Source organism: Oncorhynchus nerka, linkage group LG10 (genome assembly GCF_034236695.1).
Source record: "Oncorhynchus nerka isolate Pitt River linkage group LG10, Oner_Uvic_2.0, whole genome shotgun sequence".
Lineage (NCBI taxonomy): Eukaryota > Metazoa > Chordata > Actinopteri > Salmoniformes > Salmonidae > Oncorhynchus > Oncorhynchus nerka.
In genome coordinates this window covers 73859502-73879776 of record NC_088405.1, presented here as the reverse complement: position 1 = coordinate 73879776, position 20275 = coordinate 73859502, and the positions used below count along the sequence as shown (strand labels likewise).

Below are 20275 nucleotides of genomic sequence, written 5' to 3'. Positions count from 1 at the left end.
ATGGCAAATTTGGCCTAGGCGTGGCCAGAGTCTTGGGCATAGTGGAACTTTTGCTTTTGATTGGTTTATGTGAGTTGGCTTCTTCAGCCTGCACAGTGCCTGAAGGGTTTTGGTGCTGCTAGCTAGCTAGCTAGTCAGTCAGATGTTCTCCAAATCAAACATGGCGTCTTTCGTGACAGAAGTCCTTGCTAGTTCTGGTAAACTTGAAAAAGAAGACCTCGCTGCTAAAATTAGCAAGCTATCACGGAAAGTAGAGGAAACTAAGGTAAACAGGCGAGTTTAGCTAGCTCACGTTAACTAGCCCGCGAAATAAACAAAACAATTGGGCTAACTTTTATCACAAAGCGAACAAAATCTTGGGTTTATCGTTCGAACCCGTCTTGCTAGGCTGGCTTGCCCAATCTAACTAGTTTGCGAACAGAAACCCCGAGGATGACTGGACTAACTAGCTAAATTAGCTAGCGAACATTACCCCGATTGTGATACGATTTGCTTGCTAGTTAGCTACACAGAACAAAAATATAAACGCAACATGTAAAAGTGTTGGTCTCATGAGCTGAAATAAAAGATCCCCGAATTTTTACATACGCACAAAAAGATTTCTCTCCAATTGAGTGCACAAATTTGGTTACATCCCTGTTCGTGAGCATTTGTGCTTTGCCAAGATAATCCATCCACCTTACAGGTGTGTATCAAGAAGCTGATTCAACAGAATGATCATTACACAGGTGCACCTTGTGCTGCCCAGACAATAAAAGGCCTCTCTAAAATATGCAGTTTTGTCACAAAACAATGCCACAGAGGGAGCGGGCAATTGGCATGCTGACTGCAAGAATATCCACCAGAGCTGTTTTAATGTTAATTTCTCTACCATAAGCCACCTCCAACGTTGTTTTAGGGAATTTGGCAGTACGTCCACCCTGCCCCACAACTGCAGACCACGTGTAACCAAGCCAGCCCAGGAACCCCACATCCGGCTGCTTCACCTGCAGGATTGTCTGACACCAGCCACCAGGACAGCTGATGAAAATGAGTAATTCTGTCTGTTATAAAGACCTTTTTTTCTCCCCCCAATTTGGTAATATCCAATTGGTAGTTATTCTTGACCCATCGCTGCAACTCCCCGACAGACTCACTTAAGGTCGAGAGGCATGCATCCCCCGAAACACGACCCTGCCAAGCCACACTGCTTCTTGACTCACTGCTCGCTTTACCTGGAAGCCAGATGCACCAATGTGTTGGAGGAAACACTGTCCAGTTGGCGACCGAAGTCAACTTGTAGGCGCCCAGCCCTCCACAAGGAGTTGCTAGAGCGTGATGGGACAAGGAAATCCCGGCCGGCCAAACCCTCTCCTAACCCATACAACGCTGGGCCTATTGTGCGTGCCCTCATTGGTCTCCCGGTCACGGCCGGCTGTGACACAGCCTGGGATCTAACCCAGGGCTGTAGTGACACGATGCAGTGCCTTAGACTGCTGCACCACTCGGGAGGCTGTAACAATGCCCTTTTGTTGGGAAAATCTAATTCCGATTGGCAGGGCCTTGCTCCCCAGGCCAAGGATCATGCCAAAGTAGCTGTAGCAACCTAGCTTCTTGACAAGGTTATCGAGCAACGTGTTCTGAACAAGTTGGCTTAGTAAGAAGCATGGTAGTTAGGTTACTCGTGGATATTCCACGCAGAAACAGCTGTTCAGTGTTGAATGATGTGTCATGGTTGTCTTACTACTCTGCCCACATTGAAAAATAATATAGCTTGCTTTTTTATCAGGGGTATTTATGCAATGTGGTATAGCTTTCAGACTCTTTTCGTCATTGCCTTACACTTTGATTATTTCCCTCTGATTATTTCCCTCAATCTCACTATCTGTGTTTCTCTCTATCTCCCCATAGGAAGAGGTATGTGACATGATCAACAAGAGATACAATGAGTTTCTACCCAGCATGCAGGGGGCAGAGGTACTCATGGGACAGGCTGAAGAGGTTTCTAAAGAAATTGATGTCCTCAAAAGCTGCATTGAGACAGAGGTAAGCGTCATGAACCTGTTCATGAGTCATTGGCATCTCCTTGTGTTTTTGCGAGGTGTTATCGAACTGACACAGTTGGCAGAGACATACTATTAAAAATAAGTATGTGTGTTTACAGGTGCAGCAGAATCTACATACAGCCGTGACGGAATATGCCAAGCTAAAGCGGCAGCTGGAGAGAAACACTACTGTCATTGCCATGCTCAGGCACCTAGAAGAGGTAGCCTAAGTAGCTCCCCGCTGTAGCCCTACAGGCTCACAGTCATGTACAGTTATTTTCAGTTAAATTCTGTCTTGGGGCATACCATTGGAGAGGCATGCAAGATACTTTTGTGTGTATATAGTGTATGTGAACACCCCTTCAAATTAGTGTATTCGGCTATTTCAGCCACACCGTTGCTCACAGGTCTGTAAAATCGAGCACACCGCCATGCAACCTCCATAGACAAACATCGGCCTTACTGAAGAGCTCAGTGACTTTCAACGTAGCACTGTCATAGGATGCCACCTTTCCATCAAGTCAGTTGGTCAAATTTCTGCACTTCTAGAGCTGCCCCAGTCAACTGTAAGTGCTGTTATTGTGAAGTGGAAACAGTTAGGAGAAACAACGGCTCAGACGCGAAGTGGGAGGCCACACAAGCTCACAGAACATGACCACCAAGTTATGAAGCGCGTACCGCGTAAAAGTCTGTACTCGGTTACAACACTCAATACAACAGTTCCAAACTGCATCTGGAAGCAACGTCAGCACAAGAACTGTTCATTGGGAACTTCAGGTAATGGGTTTCCATGTCCAAGCAGCCACACAAGCCTAAGATCACCATGCGCAATGCCAAGCGTCGGCTGAAGTGGTGTAAAGCTCGCCACCATTGGACTCCGGAGCAGTGGAAACACGTCCTCTGGAGTGATGAATCGCACTTCACCATCTGGCAGACCGACGGACGAATCTGGGTTTGGCGGATGCCAGGAGAACGCTACCTGTCCCAAAGCATATAGTGCCAACTGTAAAGTTTGGTGGAGGAAGAATAATGGTCTGCACAGAGCCCTGACCTCAACCCCATCGAACACCTTTGGGATGAATTGAAATGCTGACTATAAGCCAGGCCTAATCGCCTAACATCAGTGACTGACCTCCCTAATGCTCTTGTGGCTGAATTGAAGCAAGTCCCTGCAGCCATGTTCCAACATCTAGTGGAAAGCCTTCCCAGGAGAGTGGAGGTATTAATGCCATGATGCTGGAGTGAGATGTTTGACAATCAGGTGTCCAGGTGTTCATGTAGTGTATTTGTTTGGCAACGCTTTTCCCACGTCGGAGAGTATATCCGTGGACGGCTTGGATGAGGAAATCATTGTTTGCATTGCCCAGGAATGAATTAAATCCAATTGTTAGATGCAAATCCAATTGTTTGCGCGCACACATTAACAATTGGATGTAATTATTTTGTGGGCAACGCAAACAACGATTTCTTTATCAGTATCATCCACCACCTACGGATGGCACTCTTTGACTTGGGAAAAGCATCGCCAAACAGGCACAGGTACGTACGGGTTAGCAAATATCTCGCAAGTTGACTATATGTTATGGGCTACTCCCCACTGTAGCCCTAACCTGTTCCCCACTGATATCTACACAGTGCAGTATTCAGCCCTGTTAAACTGAATGGTGTTATTTATCATAATGCACAAATGTAAATGTCAATGCATTTTTACATGTCATACATTTTCTATCTTGTTAATTTTTATGTTGTTCAATTTAGTTTCACATTGCAATGGAGGAGTTTCACAAAGCCCTACTGGAGAAGAAGTATGTAATTGCGGCCAAACAGTTAGAAAAGGCCCGGCACAGTGCAGACTCTCTGAAGGCGTGGAAAGGCTCTGACCTGCCCCTGCTGAGAGCACTCAGCTCAGAGCTCACTGTCCAGAGAGAGAACCTCATCTACCATCTGGGGGACGAGTGGAAGAGACTGGCCGTCTGGAAACTGCCTCCTTCCAAAGGTAAAAAGGGTACCAGGAATCATCTAGATTAGGGAAGACCCTGGGCTGATGCTTGGCCTCATAATGACATGCCTCAATTTCTTGACCATGAAGTGTTAGTAAGTAGAAAGTAGCCATTCTAGGGCAATTGTATTGAGGATAAGTAGGTTGCCTGAGGTGTGTCAGCTGCACTCCAAAGGGTACAACATGGAATCCTCCGATATAAATTATATTATCTCAAATGTGCTTTGTACGTCTTTATTTTAAAGGCGGTAAATTGCACTTCATTCATGCCACCAAAGACACTGGTTCTGTGTGTCCATCCATCCTCTCAGAGCCGACGGAGATGAAGTCGTTCCTGAAGACGGAGCTCCAGCTGACCCTGGGCGGGACCAAGGAGCCCCAGCAGAGCCCTCCGCCTCTGCTTTCCTGTGTCCTCCAGGCCCTGACCATCCAGGGGGAACTACAACACAAGATCAAACTCTTCAGTAAGACCCAGTGTCCAGTCAGTCAGTCAATGTTTTTCTTACTGTAAAGCTGACAGAATCAATTAATTTGAATACAGATCATTCTCTGTTTGTATTAGTCTGACTATTGAGTTTTAATAATCTGGAATGCCTCTCTGTTCTGTACATACACTGTGAGGCTGCTTCCATAGCACCTTGTTAGTCCATCATGAGACAGCCAGCCTCTCCCGCTCTAGGCCAGGTGCTGCTGAAGTACCTGCTGAAGCCCCTAATCACGTACCCCTCTCTGAACGTGGAGGTGTCGGAGCAGCAAGATGAGGGCACCCTGATATCTCTCCAGTTTGCCGAGACCCCCGAGGAGCACCCCAGCCCCTCACAGGTCTACACCAAAGTCCTGATGGTACTCAAGACCTTACACACACACCTGCTAGGTAGGCACCCTTGCAAATAGTCCTAATTGTTGGTCATTTAGCGCTGGTTGAGATCCTTTAGTCATAGAAAATAGGAAACCAGTTGCTATGCCAGCCACCATTTTAGAGCAGTACCATTGGCCCTATAACGACATGTATCTTTTGCTTTGCAGACGTATCAGTTGGTGAGAGAAAAGTGTCTGTGATACTCGGAGACCTGGTATGGCAGGATATGTCTCATTGCATCATCCATGAGTGCCTCCTGTACTCCATCCCAACCAATAGCTGCCAGCTTGAACAGTACAGTGCAGTATGTATCAAAGGCTAACCAAGTACTCCAAATACACCTCTATACACTCAATATGCACAAACAATTCATTTTAAAGGCAATACAGTCTGTTTTATCAAAGAGATACAAATCCCTATATTTTTGGGACTAGTGACTAGTGACTTGATAGAGAACAAGGATACGTTTTATTCTGTCGTTCATTAATACCACCATATATGTTCTCACCCATAGGTGATCAAAGAGACGGAGGAGTTTGAGAAGTCCTTGAAGGAGATGCAGTACCTCCGAGGAGACTCCACCGAGCTGCTCAAGTATGCCCAGGACGTCAACTGCCACTTTGCCAGCAAGAAATGCAAAGACGTGATCGTGGCGGCACGCAAGCTGATGACCTCCGAGATGCACAACACCGTCAAAGTGTGTTATGTTCTCCTGCAGTCTATCCATGGTCTTATCTGTGTGGTTTCTAATTATTAAGTACACTGACAATAGCCACGCAGTTGACACCTGATGTACAGTATGTGGTTTGATTGCCACGGCAACATCAGAACATACAGATACCCAGAGAAGAAAATAAAGGTTATACTCGAATGTACTTCTAACATAATTTCCTGCCAACAGATCACCCAAGATTCTAAGCTTTCCGTCCCCATGCTGCCCAACCCTGGCTCTGGAGACATCAAGGGCAAACAGGGGGCCAAGAAGCTTGAGGCGCCCAGGTTGGATAACGAGAAGCAGCTGGGTGCGCGGACGCTGTGCCTGCCTGTGTGTCGCATCAGTGAGTCGGTGCAGCAGCTGATGGAGCTGGCCTTGCACACGCTGTCCGAGGCTGTGGGAAACTCCAGCCAATGGTACGCTCTCATGTTACGCAGCACCATGTTACCCACTGTCACTGTACATGATGACATGATATTAACTCTTCAGCTTTAGCCCAGTGTTTCACTAAAGTTGTTAGTGTTGCAAAAATGACACTTTTTTTCCTTCTCTAATTTTTGTCCCTCAAAGTGCTACCCAACTGTTCTTCACAGTGCGGAATATATTCCAGCTATTCTATGATGTTGTGCCTACATACCATAAGTGAGTATATTCAGTTTTCTTCTTTTATTTTTAATGCTGTTTATGTATAATCAATTTCAGAATTAGCATTTCCTCCTCTCTGTCTCACTGACTTCTCTCTCTCTCTCTCTGCTCTCCAGAGAGAACCTGCTCAAGTTCCCACATCTGGCGGCCATCCAGCACAACAACTGCATGTACATCGCCCACCACCTGCTCACCCTGGGCCACCAGTTCAGTCCACACCTGCCTGACCCCCTCAGTGAGGGTGCTGCCACCTTTGTGGACCTGGTGCCCGGCTTCAGGAAACTGGGTAAGGAAAGGAGCGTGTCCCATGGCTCGCCCAGCGTTAGCATGGCTTTTGTGCACACTTGATGGGCTTTTGTGGAGGTTGAGCTGTTTTTTGTTTTTGTTTTCAAAAAGGATAATGAGACCAGGGAGATATGAGTCAATCATGTTCTAGCAACATCTCAACGCCAAAGTAGATGAAAAGCGAATGTACACTTCTAGCTCTGACTAGCAATATTCCCCAGGCGCTCATTGCTTCCTGGCCCATCTGAACGTCCAGAGAGCAGAGATGCTGGAGCGTCTCTCCACCGCACGCAACTTCTCCAACCTGGATGACGAGGATAACTACTCTGCAGCCAGCAAGGCCGTTAGGCAGGTCAGTGTTCAAGTAAACCGGCAATATCGTTGGAAGAGATCTACAATTGTGCGTATGATAACTAGCCACAAATATGGAATTATATCTCCAGTATTTTAAAATAAGTTGTCTCAAAGGGCAACTATCAGCCAGACATTCTAAAATGGTCAGTTAAGCATCAGTTAAAGGCATAGTTCAACGAAAAATTTTAAGTAAGCATGATTAGCATAATAGGATGCCATTCATTTTTCGGACAATGCTAGTTATGCTAACTCCTGGCTGTGGCAAAAGTAAACAAAAGATTATTGTGGATGCTGTCACTACGGGCCTACAGACACAACCCAAGGTAAGAGGAATTTGACAAAAATATCAATGTTGGCTGAAATATCCCTTTAAGATTCAGATCAAAACTTAGCAATGCTTGGCTTGTATCAAATGCACTAACAATTCTTATAGGATGGGGTCACTGTTCCATTACTGAAAATTTATTGATTCTTTTGCAGGTCATCCATCAGCTAAAAAGGCTGGGCACCGTCTGGCAAGACGTTCTGCCAGTCAACATATACTGTAAAGCCATGGGGATTCTCCTCAACACTGCCATCTCAGAGCTGATTGCCAAAATCATGATGTTGGAGGTGAGGGCAGGCTCTTATTTGACAATGTAGCTTGTGTTTCTGCAATGATTTTACAGGGGGAAAATATAGTTAATCTTGGTTGAATGAGTGGGCTTCCTCATCCCATGGTTTCTATCCTATTTGGATCTTTAGGATATCTCCACTGAAGATGGGGAGCACCTACAAATCCTCTGTCAGACCATTATCGAGGAAGGACCCCCGGTGTTCATTCCACTGCCTGAGGAGAACAAGAACAAGAAGTACCAGGAGGAGGTACCCGTTTACGTGAAGAAGTGGATCACCTTCAAGGAGCTGGTCATAGTGCTGCAAGCTAACCTGCAGGAGATAGTCGACAGGTACAAAAAGGAACTTCTCAGCTTGTCAAATCATCATTAAAGTTATTAATTTTCATAACGAAAAATTATGACAACCACAATTCCAAAAGTGTACACACGGCTAATCCATATAATTAACTGTTTCTTATTTGGATTACTTGTGTGTATGTTTGATTGGTATACCACGGAGTCCTCTTATTGGTTGATTTGTCCTTGTTTCCTGTCTGAAGGTGGGCGGAGGGGAAAGGGCCACTGGCGCTGGAGTTCTCTAGTTCCGATATGAAGAGCCTAATCCGAGCTTTGTTCCAGAACACTGAGAGGCGGGCGGTGGCTCTCACCAAAATCAAATAGACTCTCCTTTGCTCTCTTGCTTCCAACAAACGACCCCAATAAGCTGTACCACTTTCCTTCACTGCTGTGGAAAACAGTGTTCATTAATGTCTTTGTTTAAGCTTAGTTGTGAATTTAAATGCAATATATGCCATTGTATATCATAAAACAGGATTTAAAATACAATGTTGTGTCCAGCTTCTTTAAAAAAATATTTTAAGGTGCAATATGCAGAAATCAATGCCATTCCTGGTTGCTAAAATTCTAATAGTTTACCTAATTTCAGTTTGAGACAAAAATATCAAGTATACTGTAAAGAATCATTGTACCATCTTACCCGCTGTGAAATATATCAACACCGTTATCCCAGAAACCCTAGACCCACTAATTTGCATACCACCCTAACAGATCCACAGATGATGCAATCTCTATTGCACTCCACACTGCCATTTCACACCTGGACAAAAGGAACACCTATGTGAGAATGCTATTTATTGACTACAGGCCCTGGGACTAAACACCTCCCTCTGCTACTGGATCCTGGACTTCCAGGCAGTGAGGGTAGGTAACAACATCCGCCACGCTGATCCTCAACACGGAGGCTCCTCGGGTGCGTGTTCAGTCCCACCCTGTACTCCCTGTTCACTCATGACTGCACGGCCAGGCACGACTCCAATACCATCATTAAGTTTGTCAATGTCACAACAGTGGTAGGCCTGATCACAGACAATTACAAGACAGCCTATAGGGAGGTCAGAGACCTGGCCGTGTGGTGCCAGGACAACAACCTCTCCCTCAATGTGATGGGTCCTCAGATCCTCAAAAGGTTCTACAGATGCACCATCGAGAACTGGTTGCATCACTGCTTAGTAGTGCGTACTGCCCAGTACATCACCGGGGCCAAGCTTCCTGCCATCCAGGACCTCTATACCAGGCGGTGTCAGAGGAAGGCCCTAAAAATTGTCAAAGACTCCAGCCACCCTGGTCATAAGACTGTTTTCTCTGCTACCGCACGATAAGTGGTACCGGACCGCCAAGTCTAGGTCCAAGAGGCTTCTAAATAGATTTTTACCCCCAAGCCATAAGACTCCTGAACATTTAATCAAATGGCTACCCAGACTATTTGCATTGCCCACCCCTCTTTTACACCTGTGCTACTCTGTTTATTATCTATGCATAGTCACTTTAATTACCTACCGTACATGTACATATTACCTTCGAGCATTGACTCTGTACCGGTATCCCCAGTATATAGCCTCGCTATTGTTATTTACTGCTCTTTAATTATTTGTTTCAATTAATATTTTTTAAGGTATTATTTCTTAACTGCATTGTTGGTTAAGGGCTTCTAAGTAAGCGTTTCAATCTTGTATTTGGCTCGTGACAAAATGTGTTTTGATTTGATATATTTTCAATAAGCAAAAATATTATATTTTCAACTGGTGTACAAAACCCAAAGTAAAAGATACAAAAAATGAATCTTAAAAATCTTTTTAAAAAATGGGAAATAGCACTCAGAACAGATCTACCAACAGCTTCTTAGACTTGCTTTCAATGAGAATAACAGATCAATTAATTGATCAACTTGCCCAAAAATATATATATTGCAGCTTGAATACAATTATTTGTATCTGAAACTGCTTTCTGAATGAGCACTATGGTTGTGTTTACACAGGCAGCCCAACTATGATATTTTGTCTAATTATTGGCAAAAGAGCTGATCTGAAAAGTTCAGGTGGGACTATTTATACACCTCTCTTCAAGCATGATCCATATGGTGCGTTCAAGACAACTTAATTTTGGTTTACCCAAAACTGAAGTCTTAGATGGATGAAGAGATGCAACACTTTTTCCGTTTGGAGTAAACGGTTTTCGTTGCAAAAAGCTTTGCAACAGACTGAACGTTTTGCAATGAATCTGACTAATGAACTACATCTCCCATATCCCTCTTGCTGTTTCATTAACGTCATGTTTATGCATCTACATGCGTGTCTGCTTCAGCGTATTTATACCTATGGCTGAATTACCAAACATTTATTTTTAAAACATTGAATTCTCCGACCAAACCTGTCCCCCAGGAAAAAGATGGGGAAGAAAAACCCAACCGACACCGCTGATCCTGTGAATAACTTCGAGCGATGGAAGAAGAAATACAATAAGACAAAAACAAGAGTCAAACAGGAGAAAATACAGAAAAGGAAACCTGAATGGCAGGTGGAGAAAGAAGGTATTCAACGGCTGGTCAACAAATATAACGAGGTAAACAACTTTTTGTTTTTATCCTACTAGGTAGGGCGAGACGAGCTAGCTAACGTTAGCTGGCGTAGATGGCAAGGGCCGCATTCTGCAGAATTGAGATAGAAATACGCTATGTAGATCAAACACCTCATGTAGAATAAGGACTCACATCGGCTCTATTCATGGCTTGTCTACCTGCAATGTTGGAGAACGTCTGGCAACTGAACATGTCCTAGGACTGTAAATGAGATATCTAGCTAGCTATCACATCTTCAGTCTTATCAAAGCAATCTCCTGTCCCATAAGTCATTTTTAGGAAGTCCTAGGTTGCGTAACGATGATTTGTATCATATCATTACTTCTGGGGCAGTGTAGATACACTTGAACACTTTTGTCTTCTAGATAAATGCCAAGGATGCTGAGAGGTTTTCAGATTTCCCCATCTCCAAAAATACCCTGTGAGGTAAACATAAATTGGTTATGAAATGGCATTGACTGCTTTTGCCATTAATGCAATGTGAACCAACATGCCATTGGCAAACACATTATACCATTGAAAGTATCTCTTGTTTGGGATTGACATTTTTGTTGTTTACCCCAGGTCTAATGGAAGCACAGTATCGTCAGCCCACAGAAATACAGAGACAGGCAATTGACTTTGCATTGCAAGGAAAAGATGTGCTGGGTGCTGCAAAGACTGGTTCTGGAAAAACACTGGCCTTTCTTATTCCTGTACCCAATTGTGTTCTATATCTATGCAATATTGCAAGCTGATATTTTATTTATTTCACCAGGTAGGCAAGTTGAGAACAAGTTGTCATTTACAATTGCGACCTGGCCAAGATAAAGCAAAGCAGTTCGACACATACAACGACACAGAGTTACACATGGAGTAAAACAAACATACAGTCAATAATACAGTAGAAACAAGTCTATATATGATGTGAGCAAATGAGGTGAGATAAGGGAGGTAAAGGCAAAAAAAGGCCATGGTGGCAAAGTAAATACAATATAGCAAGTAAAACACTGGAATGGTAGATTTGCAGTGGAAGAATGTGCAAAGTAGAAATAAAAAATAATGTGATTACAGTAGAGAAAGAGGTATTTGTTTGGGCTAAATTATAGATGGGCTATGTACAGGTGCTGTAATCTGTGAGCTGCTCTGACAGCTGGTGTTTAAAGCTAGTGAGGGAGATAAGTGTTTCCAGTTTCAGAGATTTTTGTAGTTCGTTCCAGTCATTGGCAGCAGAGAACTGGAAGGAGAGGTGGCCAAAGAAAGAATTGGTTTTCGGGGTGACCAGAGAGATATACACAATGATATGAATGCAGATGCAATGTGCATCCATTATTTCAGGCTATTGATGGCTTGTCATTGCCTTTCACACGCCTTGGTTTCATTTCCAGGTATTGGAATGTTTATCGTCAGCAGTGGACAGCAATGGATGGCCTGGGGGCCCTCATCATCTCCCCCACACGAGAGCTGGCCTATCAGACATCGAGGTGCTCTGTAAAGTGGGCAAGAACCATCAGTTCTCTGCCGGCCTCATCATTGGCAGAAAGGTACACTATTTACTTTCAAGTACCTATATTTGTTGATCATTTCATGTTGGTTTTGAAAGGAAACGTTTTGTGCCCTGTTATTCCTTTGGATTCTGCAACCGATCATTGATTCATTTAGGCAAGGTTAAAGGACCCCCCCCCCCCAGACGGAATTGCCGCCACTATTTTGACATTTAGGTTACTTAGGCTACTTATACCTAGGCTACTTATATATACTTAGGCTACTTACTAATACACACTTAGGCTACTTATACATATAAGGAATTTCCACATGGAGTTAATAAAAGTCAACAAATAGGGCACTGAACACCGTCAGTCTAGCTAGCTAGCTACAGTATCTTGCTAACCTTTTCAAGTTTCAAGTTTTATTCGTCGTATGTACGGGGTACGCATGGTATACTTTGTCCAACAAAATGCTTAATTGCAGGTTCCTTCTTGACAATGCAACAAGAAGTAATGAAAGATAATACCAACATAGAGTAAATGGCAGTATAATAGAATAACATTTTTAGCATAAGAATGGTACAGGAGGGCACAATTTATAGGCCAATATTTACACATGTATTTGGGGGAGGGGAGTGTATAAATTTAGCAGTATAATAAGAGTCTGGTAGGAGCAGTTGTGATTGTGTGTGTAGCATAAATGTATATACTGAACAAAAATATAAATGGAACATGTAAGTGTTGATCCTATGTTTCATGAGCTGAAATAAAAGATCCCATAATTTTTCCATGTGCACAAAAAGCTTATTTCTCTCATCTACCTGACAGGTGTGGCATATCAAGAAGCTGATTAAACAGCATGGTCATTACACAGGTGCACCTACTGCTGGGGACAATAAACGGCAACTCTAAAATGTGCAGTTCTGTCACACAACACAATGACACAGATGTCTACATTTTGGGGATTGTACAATTGGCATGCTGACTGCAGGAATGTCCACCAGAGCTGCTGTTTCAGAATTTAATGTTCATTTCTCTACCATATGCCTCCAACGTCGTTTTAGAGAATTTGGCAGTACTTCCAACTGGCCTCACAACTGCAGACCGTGTGTATCCATGCCAGCTTAGGACCTCCACCTCTGACTTCTTCACCTGCGGGATCGTCTGAGACCAGCAGGCCGGACAGCTGATGAAACTGAGCAGTATTTCTGTGTGTAATAAAGTCATTTTGTGGGGAAAAACTCATTCTGATTGACTGTCTGGATCCCCACTGAGCCATGCCCCTGCCCAGTCATGTAAAATCTGTAGATTAGGGCCTAATTTTATTTAAATTAACTCATCTCCTTATATGAACTGTAAATCAGTAAAAATGTTGCATGTTGGGCTTTTATATTTTTGTTCAGTATATGTGTGCATGCCTGAGTGCATGTGTGCTAAGGTGAGGAGAATCAGGGCAGGTGGTCAGTCCAGTTCAAGTGTTCAGGAGTCTGATGGGTTTCAGATACTAACTGGCTCAGAGACCATCTACCTGACAGTTAGGGAGAAAACTGCTGGTCTGTGGGGTCCTTTGATGCTGTGTGCCTTATTCAGGCACCATTTTGAGTAGATTACCTGGATGGGTCTGACCTATCTTTGACTTCGGCATCTATTGTTATCTAAAGTTTTGGCATCTTCCATAAATTGTAGCCGACAATCTGCCATAGAAATAGTTAGAATAAGATGACGTTCCGGTAATATAGATAACTATTGAAAGCAATGTTCCCTCGTTTTTTTTCGGGACAGCAAATTTCAGGTCGGCTGAGTGCAAACTTCAACGTTGTGAAAATTCTGTGCAACTTCTGGCACCCGTTTATTGTGAACACTGAGGCAGTACCCGCTTTAAGTTACCGTTATAACAGTGGCCAAGTAGGGCTCTGACTATTTTGATACATAATATATCCCTATTAGTGGTTTACCATCTCAAACAATGGAGGAAATGCATCCTGTAACATTTAACATGGAAATAGCTGTCCTATCATTCAGCCTACAGTAGCAGCCAATGTGTGGTATTCAATGTAGGCCTACATTCCGTGAGACTTTTGTAAAAAAATATGCAGGCCTTGACATTAACTTGTTTATCCACTTTTCCTTCAGATAAGGAGGTTACTGAAGATGTGTTTGATTCAAGAAACCACTTTACAAAATACATGTAATTATTATTACAATGCCATATTACAGAGAATCAGACAAATTATGCTACCCTCTGCCTATTGGCTACTTAGCTTATTCAAACCTCTCAAAATACAGCACTGTCCTTTTAAGACATAAAAATATAAACTCTTTACCTGACTTGCTTTTCAAAGATGTCTAGAAATGTACATGTTTTGTGCTTTTGTAGGAATCAACCACTCCCTCATAGCTGACTAGAATTTAGCTATAACTGGTCTAATAACTCACTAGCAAAGAATATGAACAAATATGCACACGTGGCTACATGCAGCTTCTCGCCTTGATCTCAAAACAAGCACATCTACTTGCAACCACTGGTGCTCCTAAATAAAAATTGCAGGTTGCACAGCAAAATATTTGGGTTCATATGTGAGTAAAATGGTCAGACTGTAGAGACCTGCAATGACTTTGCTCATCCCATTGGCCTTCTGGGCTTCTGAGTGGCGCAGCGGTCTAAGGCACTGTATCTCGGTACTCGAGTTGTCACTACAGTCCCTTGACCAGGTTAGGGGAGGGTTTGGCCGGTGTAGGCCATCATTGTAAAATAAGAATTTGTTCTTAACTGACTTGCCTAGTTAAATAAAGATATTATTAAAAAGGGAAATTCCTGAGCAGTTTCCTTCCTCTCCGGCAACGAGTTAGGAAGGACACCTTTACCTTTGTAGTGACTAGGTGAATTAATACACCTTCCTAAGTGAAATTAATAACTTCACCATGCTCAAAGGGATACTCATTGTCTGCTTTTAAAAAATGTTTATCCATCTACCAATAGGTGCCCTTCTTTGCGAGGCATTGGGGAAAAACTCCCTGTTCTTTGTGATTGAATCTGTTTGAAATTCATTGAGGGACCTTACAGATAATTGTGTGGGGTACAGAGAGCAGGTACTCATTCAAAAATCTTGTTAAACATTATTGCACACATGGAGTCCATGCAACTTATGTGACATGTTAAGCACATTTTTACTCCTGTATTTATTTAGGCTTGCCATAACAAAGGGGTTGAATATTTACTTATTGGCTCACGACATTTCAGCTTTACATTTTTTTATTAGTGAAACATTTTCTAAAAATATACAGTGGGGCAAAACAGTATTTAGTCAGCCACCATTTGTGCAAGTACTCCCACTTAAAAAGATGAGAGAGGCCTGTAATTTTCATCGTACACTTCAACTATGACAGACAAAATGAGAAAAAAAAATCCAGAAAATTACATTGGAGGATTTTTTATGGATTAATTTGCAAATTATGGTGGAAAACAAGTATTTGGTCACCTACAAACAAGCAAGATTTCTGGCTCTCACAGACCTGTAACTTCTTCTTTAAGAGGCTCCTCTGTCCTCCACTCGTTACCTGTATTAATGGTAACGAGTGTATTAATGTTTGAACTTGTTATCAGTATAAAAGACACCTGTCCACAACCTCAAAAAGTCACACTCCAAACTCCACTATGGCCAAGACCAAAGAGCTGTCAAGAGCTGTCAAAGGACACCAGAAACTAAATTGTAGACCTGCACCAGGCTGGGATGACTGAATCTGCAATAGGTAAGCAGATTAGTTTGAAGAAATCAACTGTGGGAGCAATTATTAGGAAATGGAAGACATACAAGACCACTGATAATCTCCCTCGATCTGGAGCTCCACGCAAGATCTCACCCCGTGGGGTCAAAATGATCACAAGAGCGGTGAGCAAAAATCCCAGAACCACACAGGGGGACCTAGTGAATGACCTGCAGAGAGCTGGGACCAAAGTAACAAAGCCTACCATCAGTAACACACTACGCCGCCAGGGACTCAAATCCTGCAGTGCCAGACGTGTCCCCCTGCTTAAGCCAGTACATGTCCAGGCCCGTCTGAAGTTTGCTAGAGAGCATTTGGATGATCCAGAAGAAGATTGGGAGAATGTCATATAGTCAGATGAAACCAAAATAGAACTTTTTGGTAAAAACTTAACCCGTCGTGTTTGGAGGACAAAGAATGCTGAGTTGCATCCAAAGAACACCATACCTACTGTGAAGCATGGGGGCGGAAACATCATGCTTCGGGGCTGTTTTTCTGCAAAGGGACCAGGACGACTGATCCGTGTAAAGGAAAGAATGAATGGGGCTATGTATCGTGAGATTTTGAGTGAAAACCTCCTTCCATCAGCAAGGGCATTGAAGATGAAATGTGGCTGGGTCTTTCAGCATGACAATGATCCCAAACACACCGCCCGGGCAACGAAGGAGTGGCTTCGTTAGAAGCATTTCAAGGTCCTGGAGTGGCCAGTCTCCAGATCTCAACCCCATAGAAAATCTTTGGAGGGAGTTGAAAGTCCGTGTTGCCCAGCAACAGCCCCAAAACATCACTGCTCTAGAGGAGATCTGCATGGAGGAATGGGCCAAAATACCAGCAACAGTGTGTGAAAACCTTGTGAAGACTTACAGAAAATGTTTGACCTTTGTCATTGCCAACAAAGCGTATATAACAAAGTATTGAGAAACTTTTGTTATTGACCAAATACTTATTTTCCACCATAATTTGCAAATAAATTCATTAAAAATCCTACAATGTGATTTTCTGGATTTTTTAAAACCTTTTTGTCTGTCATAGTTGAAGTGTACCTATGATGAAAATTACATCATCTTTTTAAGTGGGAGAACTTGCACAATTGGTGGCTGACAAAATACTTTTTTGCTCCACTGTAATTCCACATTGACATGGGGTATTGTGTTACTGGCCTACACAGAAACACAATCTCAATTTAATCAATTTTATATTCAGGCTGTAACGCAACAAAATGTGGGAAAAGTCCAGGGGTGTGAATCCTTTCTGAAGGCTCTGTATATCATATTTTGATGAAAACAACTTTAATCGATGTGCAACTTTGGGTAAGCTCTGGCCATTCTTTCATCTCGAAAAAGTGCAATTCTACTGATGTGGGTGTTTTTAAGGGATAGACTGACATAGAATGTCAAATTCTGTATGTAAAGTACAGCTGTAGTTGCCAGAGTTTTATCTCTGTGGTATGTTTTTTTTGCAGGACCTGAAGAATGAGTCTGAGAAGATCCACCGCACCAACGTCATCATCTGCACGCCAGGACGCCTGCTCCAGCACATGGACGAGACAGCTGCCTTCCACGCTTCCGATCTGCACATGCTTGGTACATAGTTAAACCTGAGCTTCTAGGCCACCATACAAATAGTTTTACTGTTGTATGAGCTATAAGTTGTTTATGGACTTTTTTTCACATTCTTACCGTTAATATTAAGCAACATTGCTTGAGTAGCACTGTTTTGATCTGTAGTCAGATCATTGGAGATTAATATACTTGTTTGCAAAATCTATGGTCTTGTGACATGGTCCTAATGGCTTTTTAACTTCCAGTTTTGGATAAGGTGGATCGTATCTTGGACATAGGTGTTGCCGACACTATCAACGCCATAGTGGAGAACCTCCCCAAGATCCGTCAGACACTGCTGTTCTCAGCCACACAGACCAAGTCATTGAAAGACCTGGCCCGTCTCAGCCTCCAAGACCCAGAGTACGTCTGGGTGCACGAGAAGGCCAAGTTCAGGTAGGAGCTCTATTATATAACACAACAACACCACTATAGTCCTGTGTCAAATACTCTTAGTCTTGGCTTTTAGAAATCTGGCAGTTGGGGTTAACGTCCCTTGGATTTCTATAAACTCAGCAAATGAAAAACAGTCTGAATTGAACAGTCTGAATTGAAAATACTTGTGTAAGGTAATGTTTGAATTCAGTAGGGATTTCAATGAGTCTCCGGAGCTACACGTAGATCATGTGCATGTTATTACTCAGCGATTACAGGGTGCTTACACTGATTGCCTATATCGGGACAAACTGACATCCAGTATTTGGTATCAATACGGGAAATGCAAAAGTGGTTCCGGTACATGCAACAAATACGAGCGTTGTCATGGATGCTCTGTGAAGTCCCTAGCCCTTCTAAAGAATGACGTGTCACTGTGCAGCCAGGTGCTGATTGATAGTGTGGTTTCTTTCCCACTAACATAGAATTGTTTATCGGAATGTTAGCAACTTCAATCCAGTCTTACACCTTGATCATACAGCGCTTGCTTTATGCTCTTCTGTAGCTTTTTCGATGAGCCTTTGCTGATAAGCTGGTTTAGTGTTTATGCTGCTGTAATGGCTTTGTCCGCGATGTTGAAGCTCATTTATTATATGGTATTAAGGAAGGACAGGCTACTGCAGCAGAGGAAGAGATGAAAGGATTCTGTCAGCCTTGTCAGGGCTCCTCAGGCAGTGCACGTCAGTGTTTTAACTGCATTTTACCTGAGACCTGTTAGGAGCGAAGCTGGTATGGCTTCAAATAGCCTACTATTTGTAAAATCACTAAAGTTTTTACAATTATTTCAAATTGTTGCTTTTTCTTAACCCAGGTATGCTGCACAATCAAATGCTACCCCAGCTTTAAATGTTAAGGCGCACACCGCCTTAGTTCTTTATCTTCTGTAGCAACAAGACAAAGACAAACATAAACAACCTGAAAGAGGCCAATCTAAAAACGTCATGTTTGTGTGTCCATGTAGCACGCCGGCCACACTGGAGCAGAACTACGTGGTGTGTGAGCTGTCCAAGAAGGTCAACCTGCTCTTCTCCTTCATCAGGAGCCACCTGCAGAAGAAAGTAATAGTCTTCTTTGCCTGCTGCAAAGAGGTGAGACTCTGCTAGTTAGTGTAACCGCTCCTCCATTTGGCTTATTATAGCTTCATGGTCTAGTTGTAGTCTGAGCTGCAAACATGAAGTCTCTCTTTCTCTCGCCATCCATAGGTGCAATACCTGTTGCGGGTCTTCTGCCGGCTGCGTCCGGGCATGCCCATCCTGGCCCTGCATGGGAAGCAACAGCAGATGAAGAGGGTGGAGGTCTACAACGACTTCATCAAGAAGAAGAACGCTGTGCTCTTCGCCACAGACATTGCAGCCAGAGGCCTAGGTAATGCTAACACTTCAGCAGTCTAGTCTACAGACTGGCTCGATGTTCTTAGTCAGTAGGGACAGAGATACCGTTTTTGGGCACAGTTCAAACGCTGCCCCTAAAATGAAAAATATTTACTGTTCTGATACAAGGCAGCAGGTTCTTCACGGCTGGTGGTGAGTAATTGTTACGTCCCCCTCACTTTGCAGACTTCCCTGCTGTGAACTGGGTGTTGCATTTTCACTGTCCAGAGGACGCCAACACACACATCCACAGAGTGGGACGAACCGCCAGGTAATAACCCCTCTCTAGCCTTACCTGGAATAAAAGTCTATGCACCATCTCCTTGAAGGGCATATTTTCATTGTATATGAATGAAAATGTGCATATTAGGGATTAACATGGGTAACTGGGGTCCCGGGCAGACTCTATAGACTATATTTTCCGATAAATGTTTATGACAAGACCTGTGAAATTACAACATTTTACCCCAATGTCGGCACTAATGCAATTTCATAAAATGCACATGTGCAGCATCAGATTAGCAAATAAAAATATTCTGCCACATTATCTAATCAGGTTGTTGCACGGAAGCCTTTAGCCTAAAGTATTTACTTCACACAAAGTAAAAGCACACGCACAATTGACACTTCTGTACTGTACACGCAACACAAATGCAGTTAATAAACCCTACAGGAAACCCCTACAGTATAGCCAATAAAAGATGTGCTTCTTTGACCTGTAATTGACTCTTCAAACAGTCACATTTGATTGGCCTATAAATTGTGCCTTCCTGTATTGTACATCTGCTAAAAGATGTATTCTGTTCTACTGCCATTGACTTTATGTTCATATTATTTTTTTACTATTTCTAATTGTTGCATTGTCGAGAAGGAACCTGCAAGTAAGTATTTCATTGGATGATGTACAGTGCATTCCTAAAGTTTTCAGACCACTTGACGTTTTCCACATGTTGCGTTACAGCCTTATTCTAAAATTGTTTTTCCCCCTCCTTACTTCGGAGCTGAGATTACAAGTCCGTAGAAGAACCTGATCACATGAAGGGCATTGGCAAATTTTTGCCTAATATGAATTGAGATATCTGAGATTAATCTTGGTTTCATCAGACCGAAGAATCTTGTTTCTCATTGTCATAGTCCTTTAGGTTCCATTTGGCAAACTCCAAGCGGGCTTACATGTGCCTTTTATTGAGGAATGGCTTTCATCTGGCCACTACCATAAAGGCTTG

At 43.0% G+C, this 20275-nt stretch overlaps 1 protein-coding gene, 1 long non-coding RNA gene and 1 pseudogene across 3 annotated transcripts; 2 read left to right on the top strand and 1 right to left on the bottom strand.

The window, feature by feature from the left end:
* Positions 1 to 73: 73 nt before the first annotated feature.
* Positions 74 to 8323, top strand: LOC115135996 (centromere/kinetochore protein zw10 homolog). Of its 2 annotated transcripts, XM_029671283.2 has the most exons (15): positions 74 to 265; positions 1891 to 2025; positions 2144 to 2245; positions 3783 to 4020; positions 4335 to 4487; positions 4703 to 4897; positions 5050 to 5186; positions 5397 to 5579; positions 5784 to 6013; positions 6168 to 6239; positions 6359 to 6528; positions 6749 to 6879; positions 7362 to 7493; positions 7626 to 7828; positions 8038 to 8323. In XM_029671283.2, exons 1-15 carry the CDS (start codon positions 143 to 145, stop codon positions 8156 to 8158), a joined length of 2325 nt encoding a protein of 774 aa, XP_029527143.1. In that variant the 5' UTR covers positions 74 to 142; the 3' UTR covers positions 8159 to 8323. The 2 variants fall into 2 exon arrangements, with proteins under 2 accessions (XP_029527143.1, XP_064879812.1); XM_065023740.1 differs by lacking the exons at positions 74 to 265; positions 1891 to 2025; positions 2144 to 2245 and adding an exon at positions 2270 to 3243.
* On the bottom strand, positions 4244 to 10716 carry LOC115135998 (uncharacterized). The gene is made up of 2 exons (XR_003864556.2): positions 10545 to 10716; positions 4244 to 4462 (listed from the first exon to the last, which is right to left on the bottom strand). It is a non-coding gene; the product is annotated as an uncharacterized LOC115135998 (long non-coding RNA).
* A 977-nt stretch (positions 10717 to 11693) lies between these two features.
* The window catches only part of LOC115135997 (probable ATP-dependent RNA helicase DDX10), a 126737-nt pseudogene continuing 118155 nt past the window's right edge, over positions 11694 to 20275 (top strand).

Coding starts and splice junctions, on each gene's coding strand:
- LOC115135996 (XM_029671283.2), top strand. CDS start 143: ATGTTCTCCAAATCAAACATGGCGTCTTTCGTGACAGAAGTCCTTGCT. Junction 5,580..5,783: donor AGATGCACAACACCGTCAAA/GTGTGTTATGTT, acceptor TCCTGCCAACAG/ATCACCCAAGATTCTAAGCT. Junction 6,240..6,358: donor GTTGTGCCTACATACCATAA/GTGAGTATATTC, acceptor TCTGCTCTCCAG/AGAGAACCTGCTCAAGTTCC.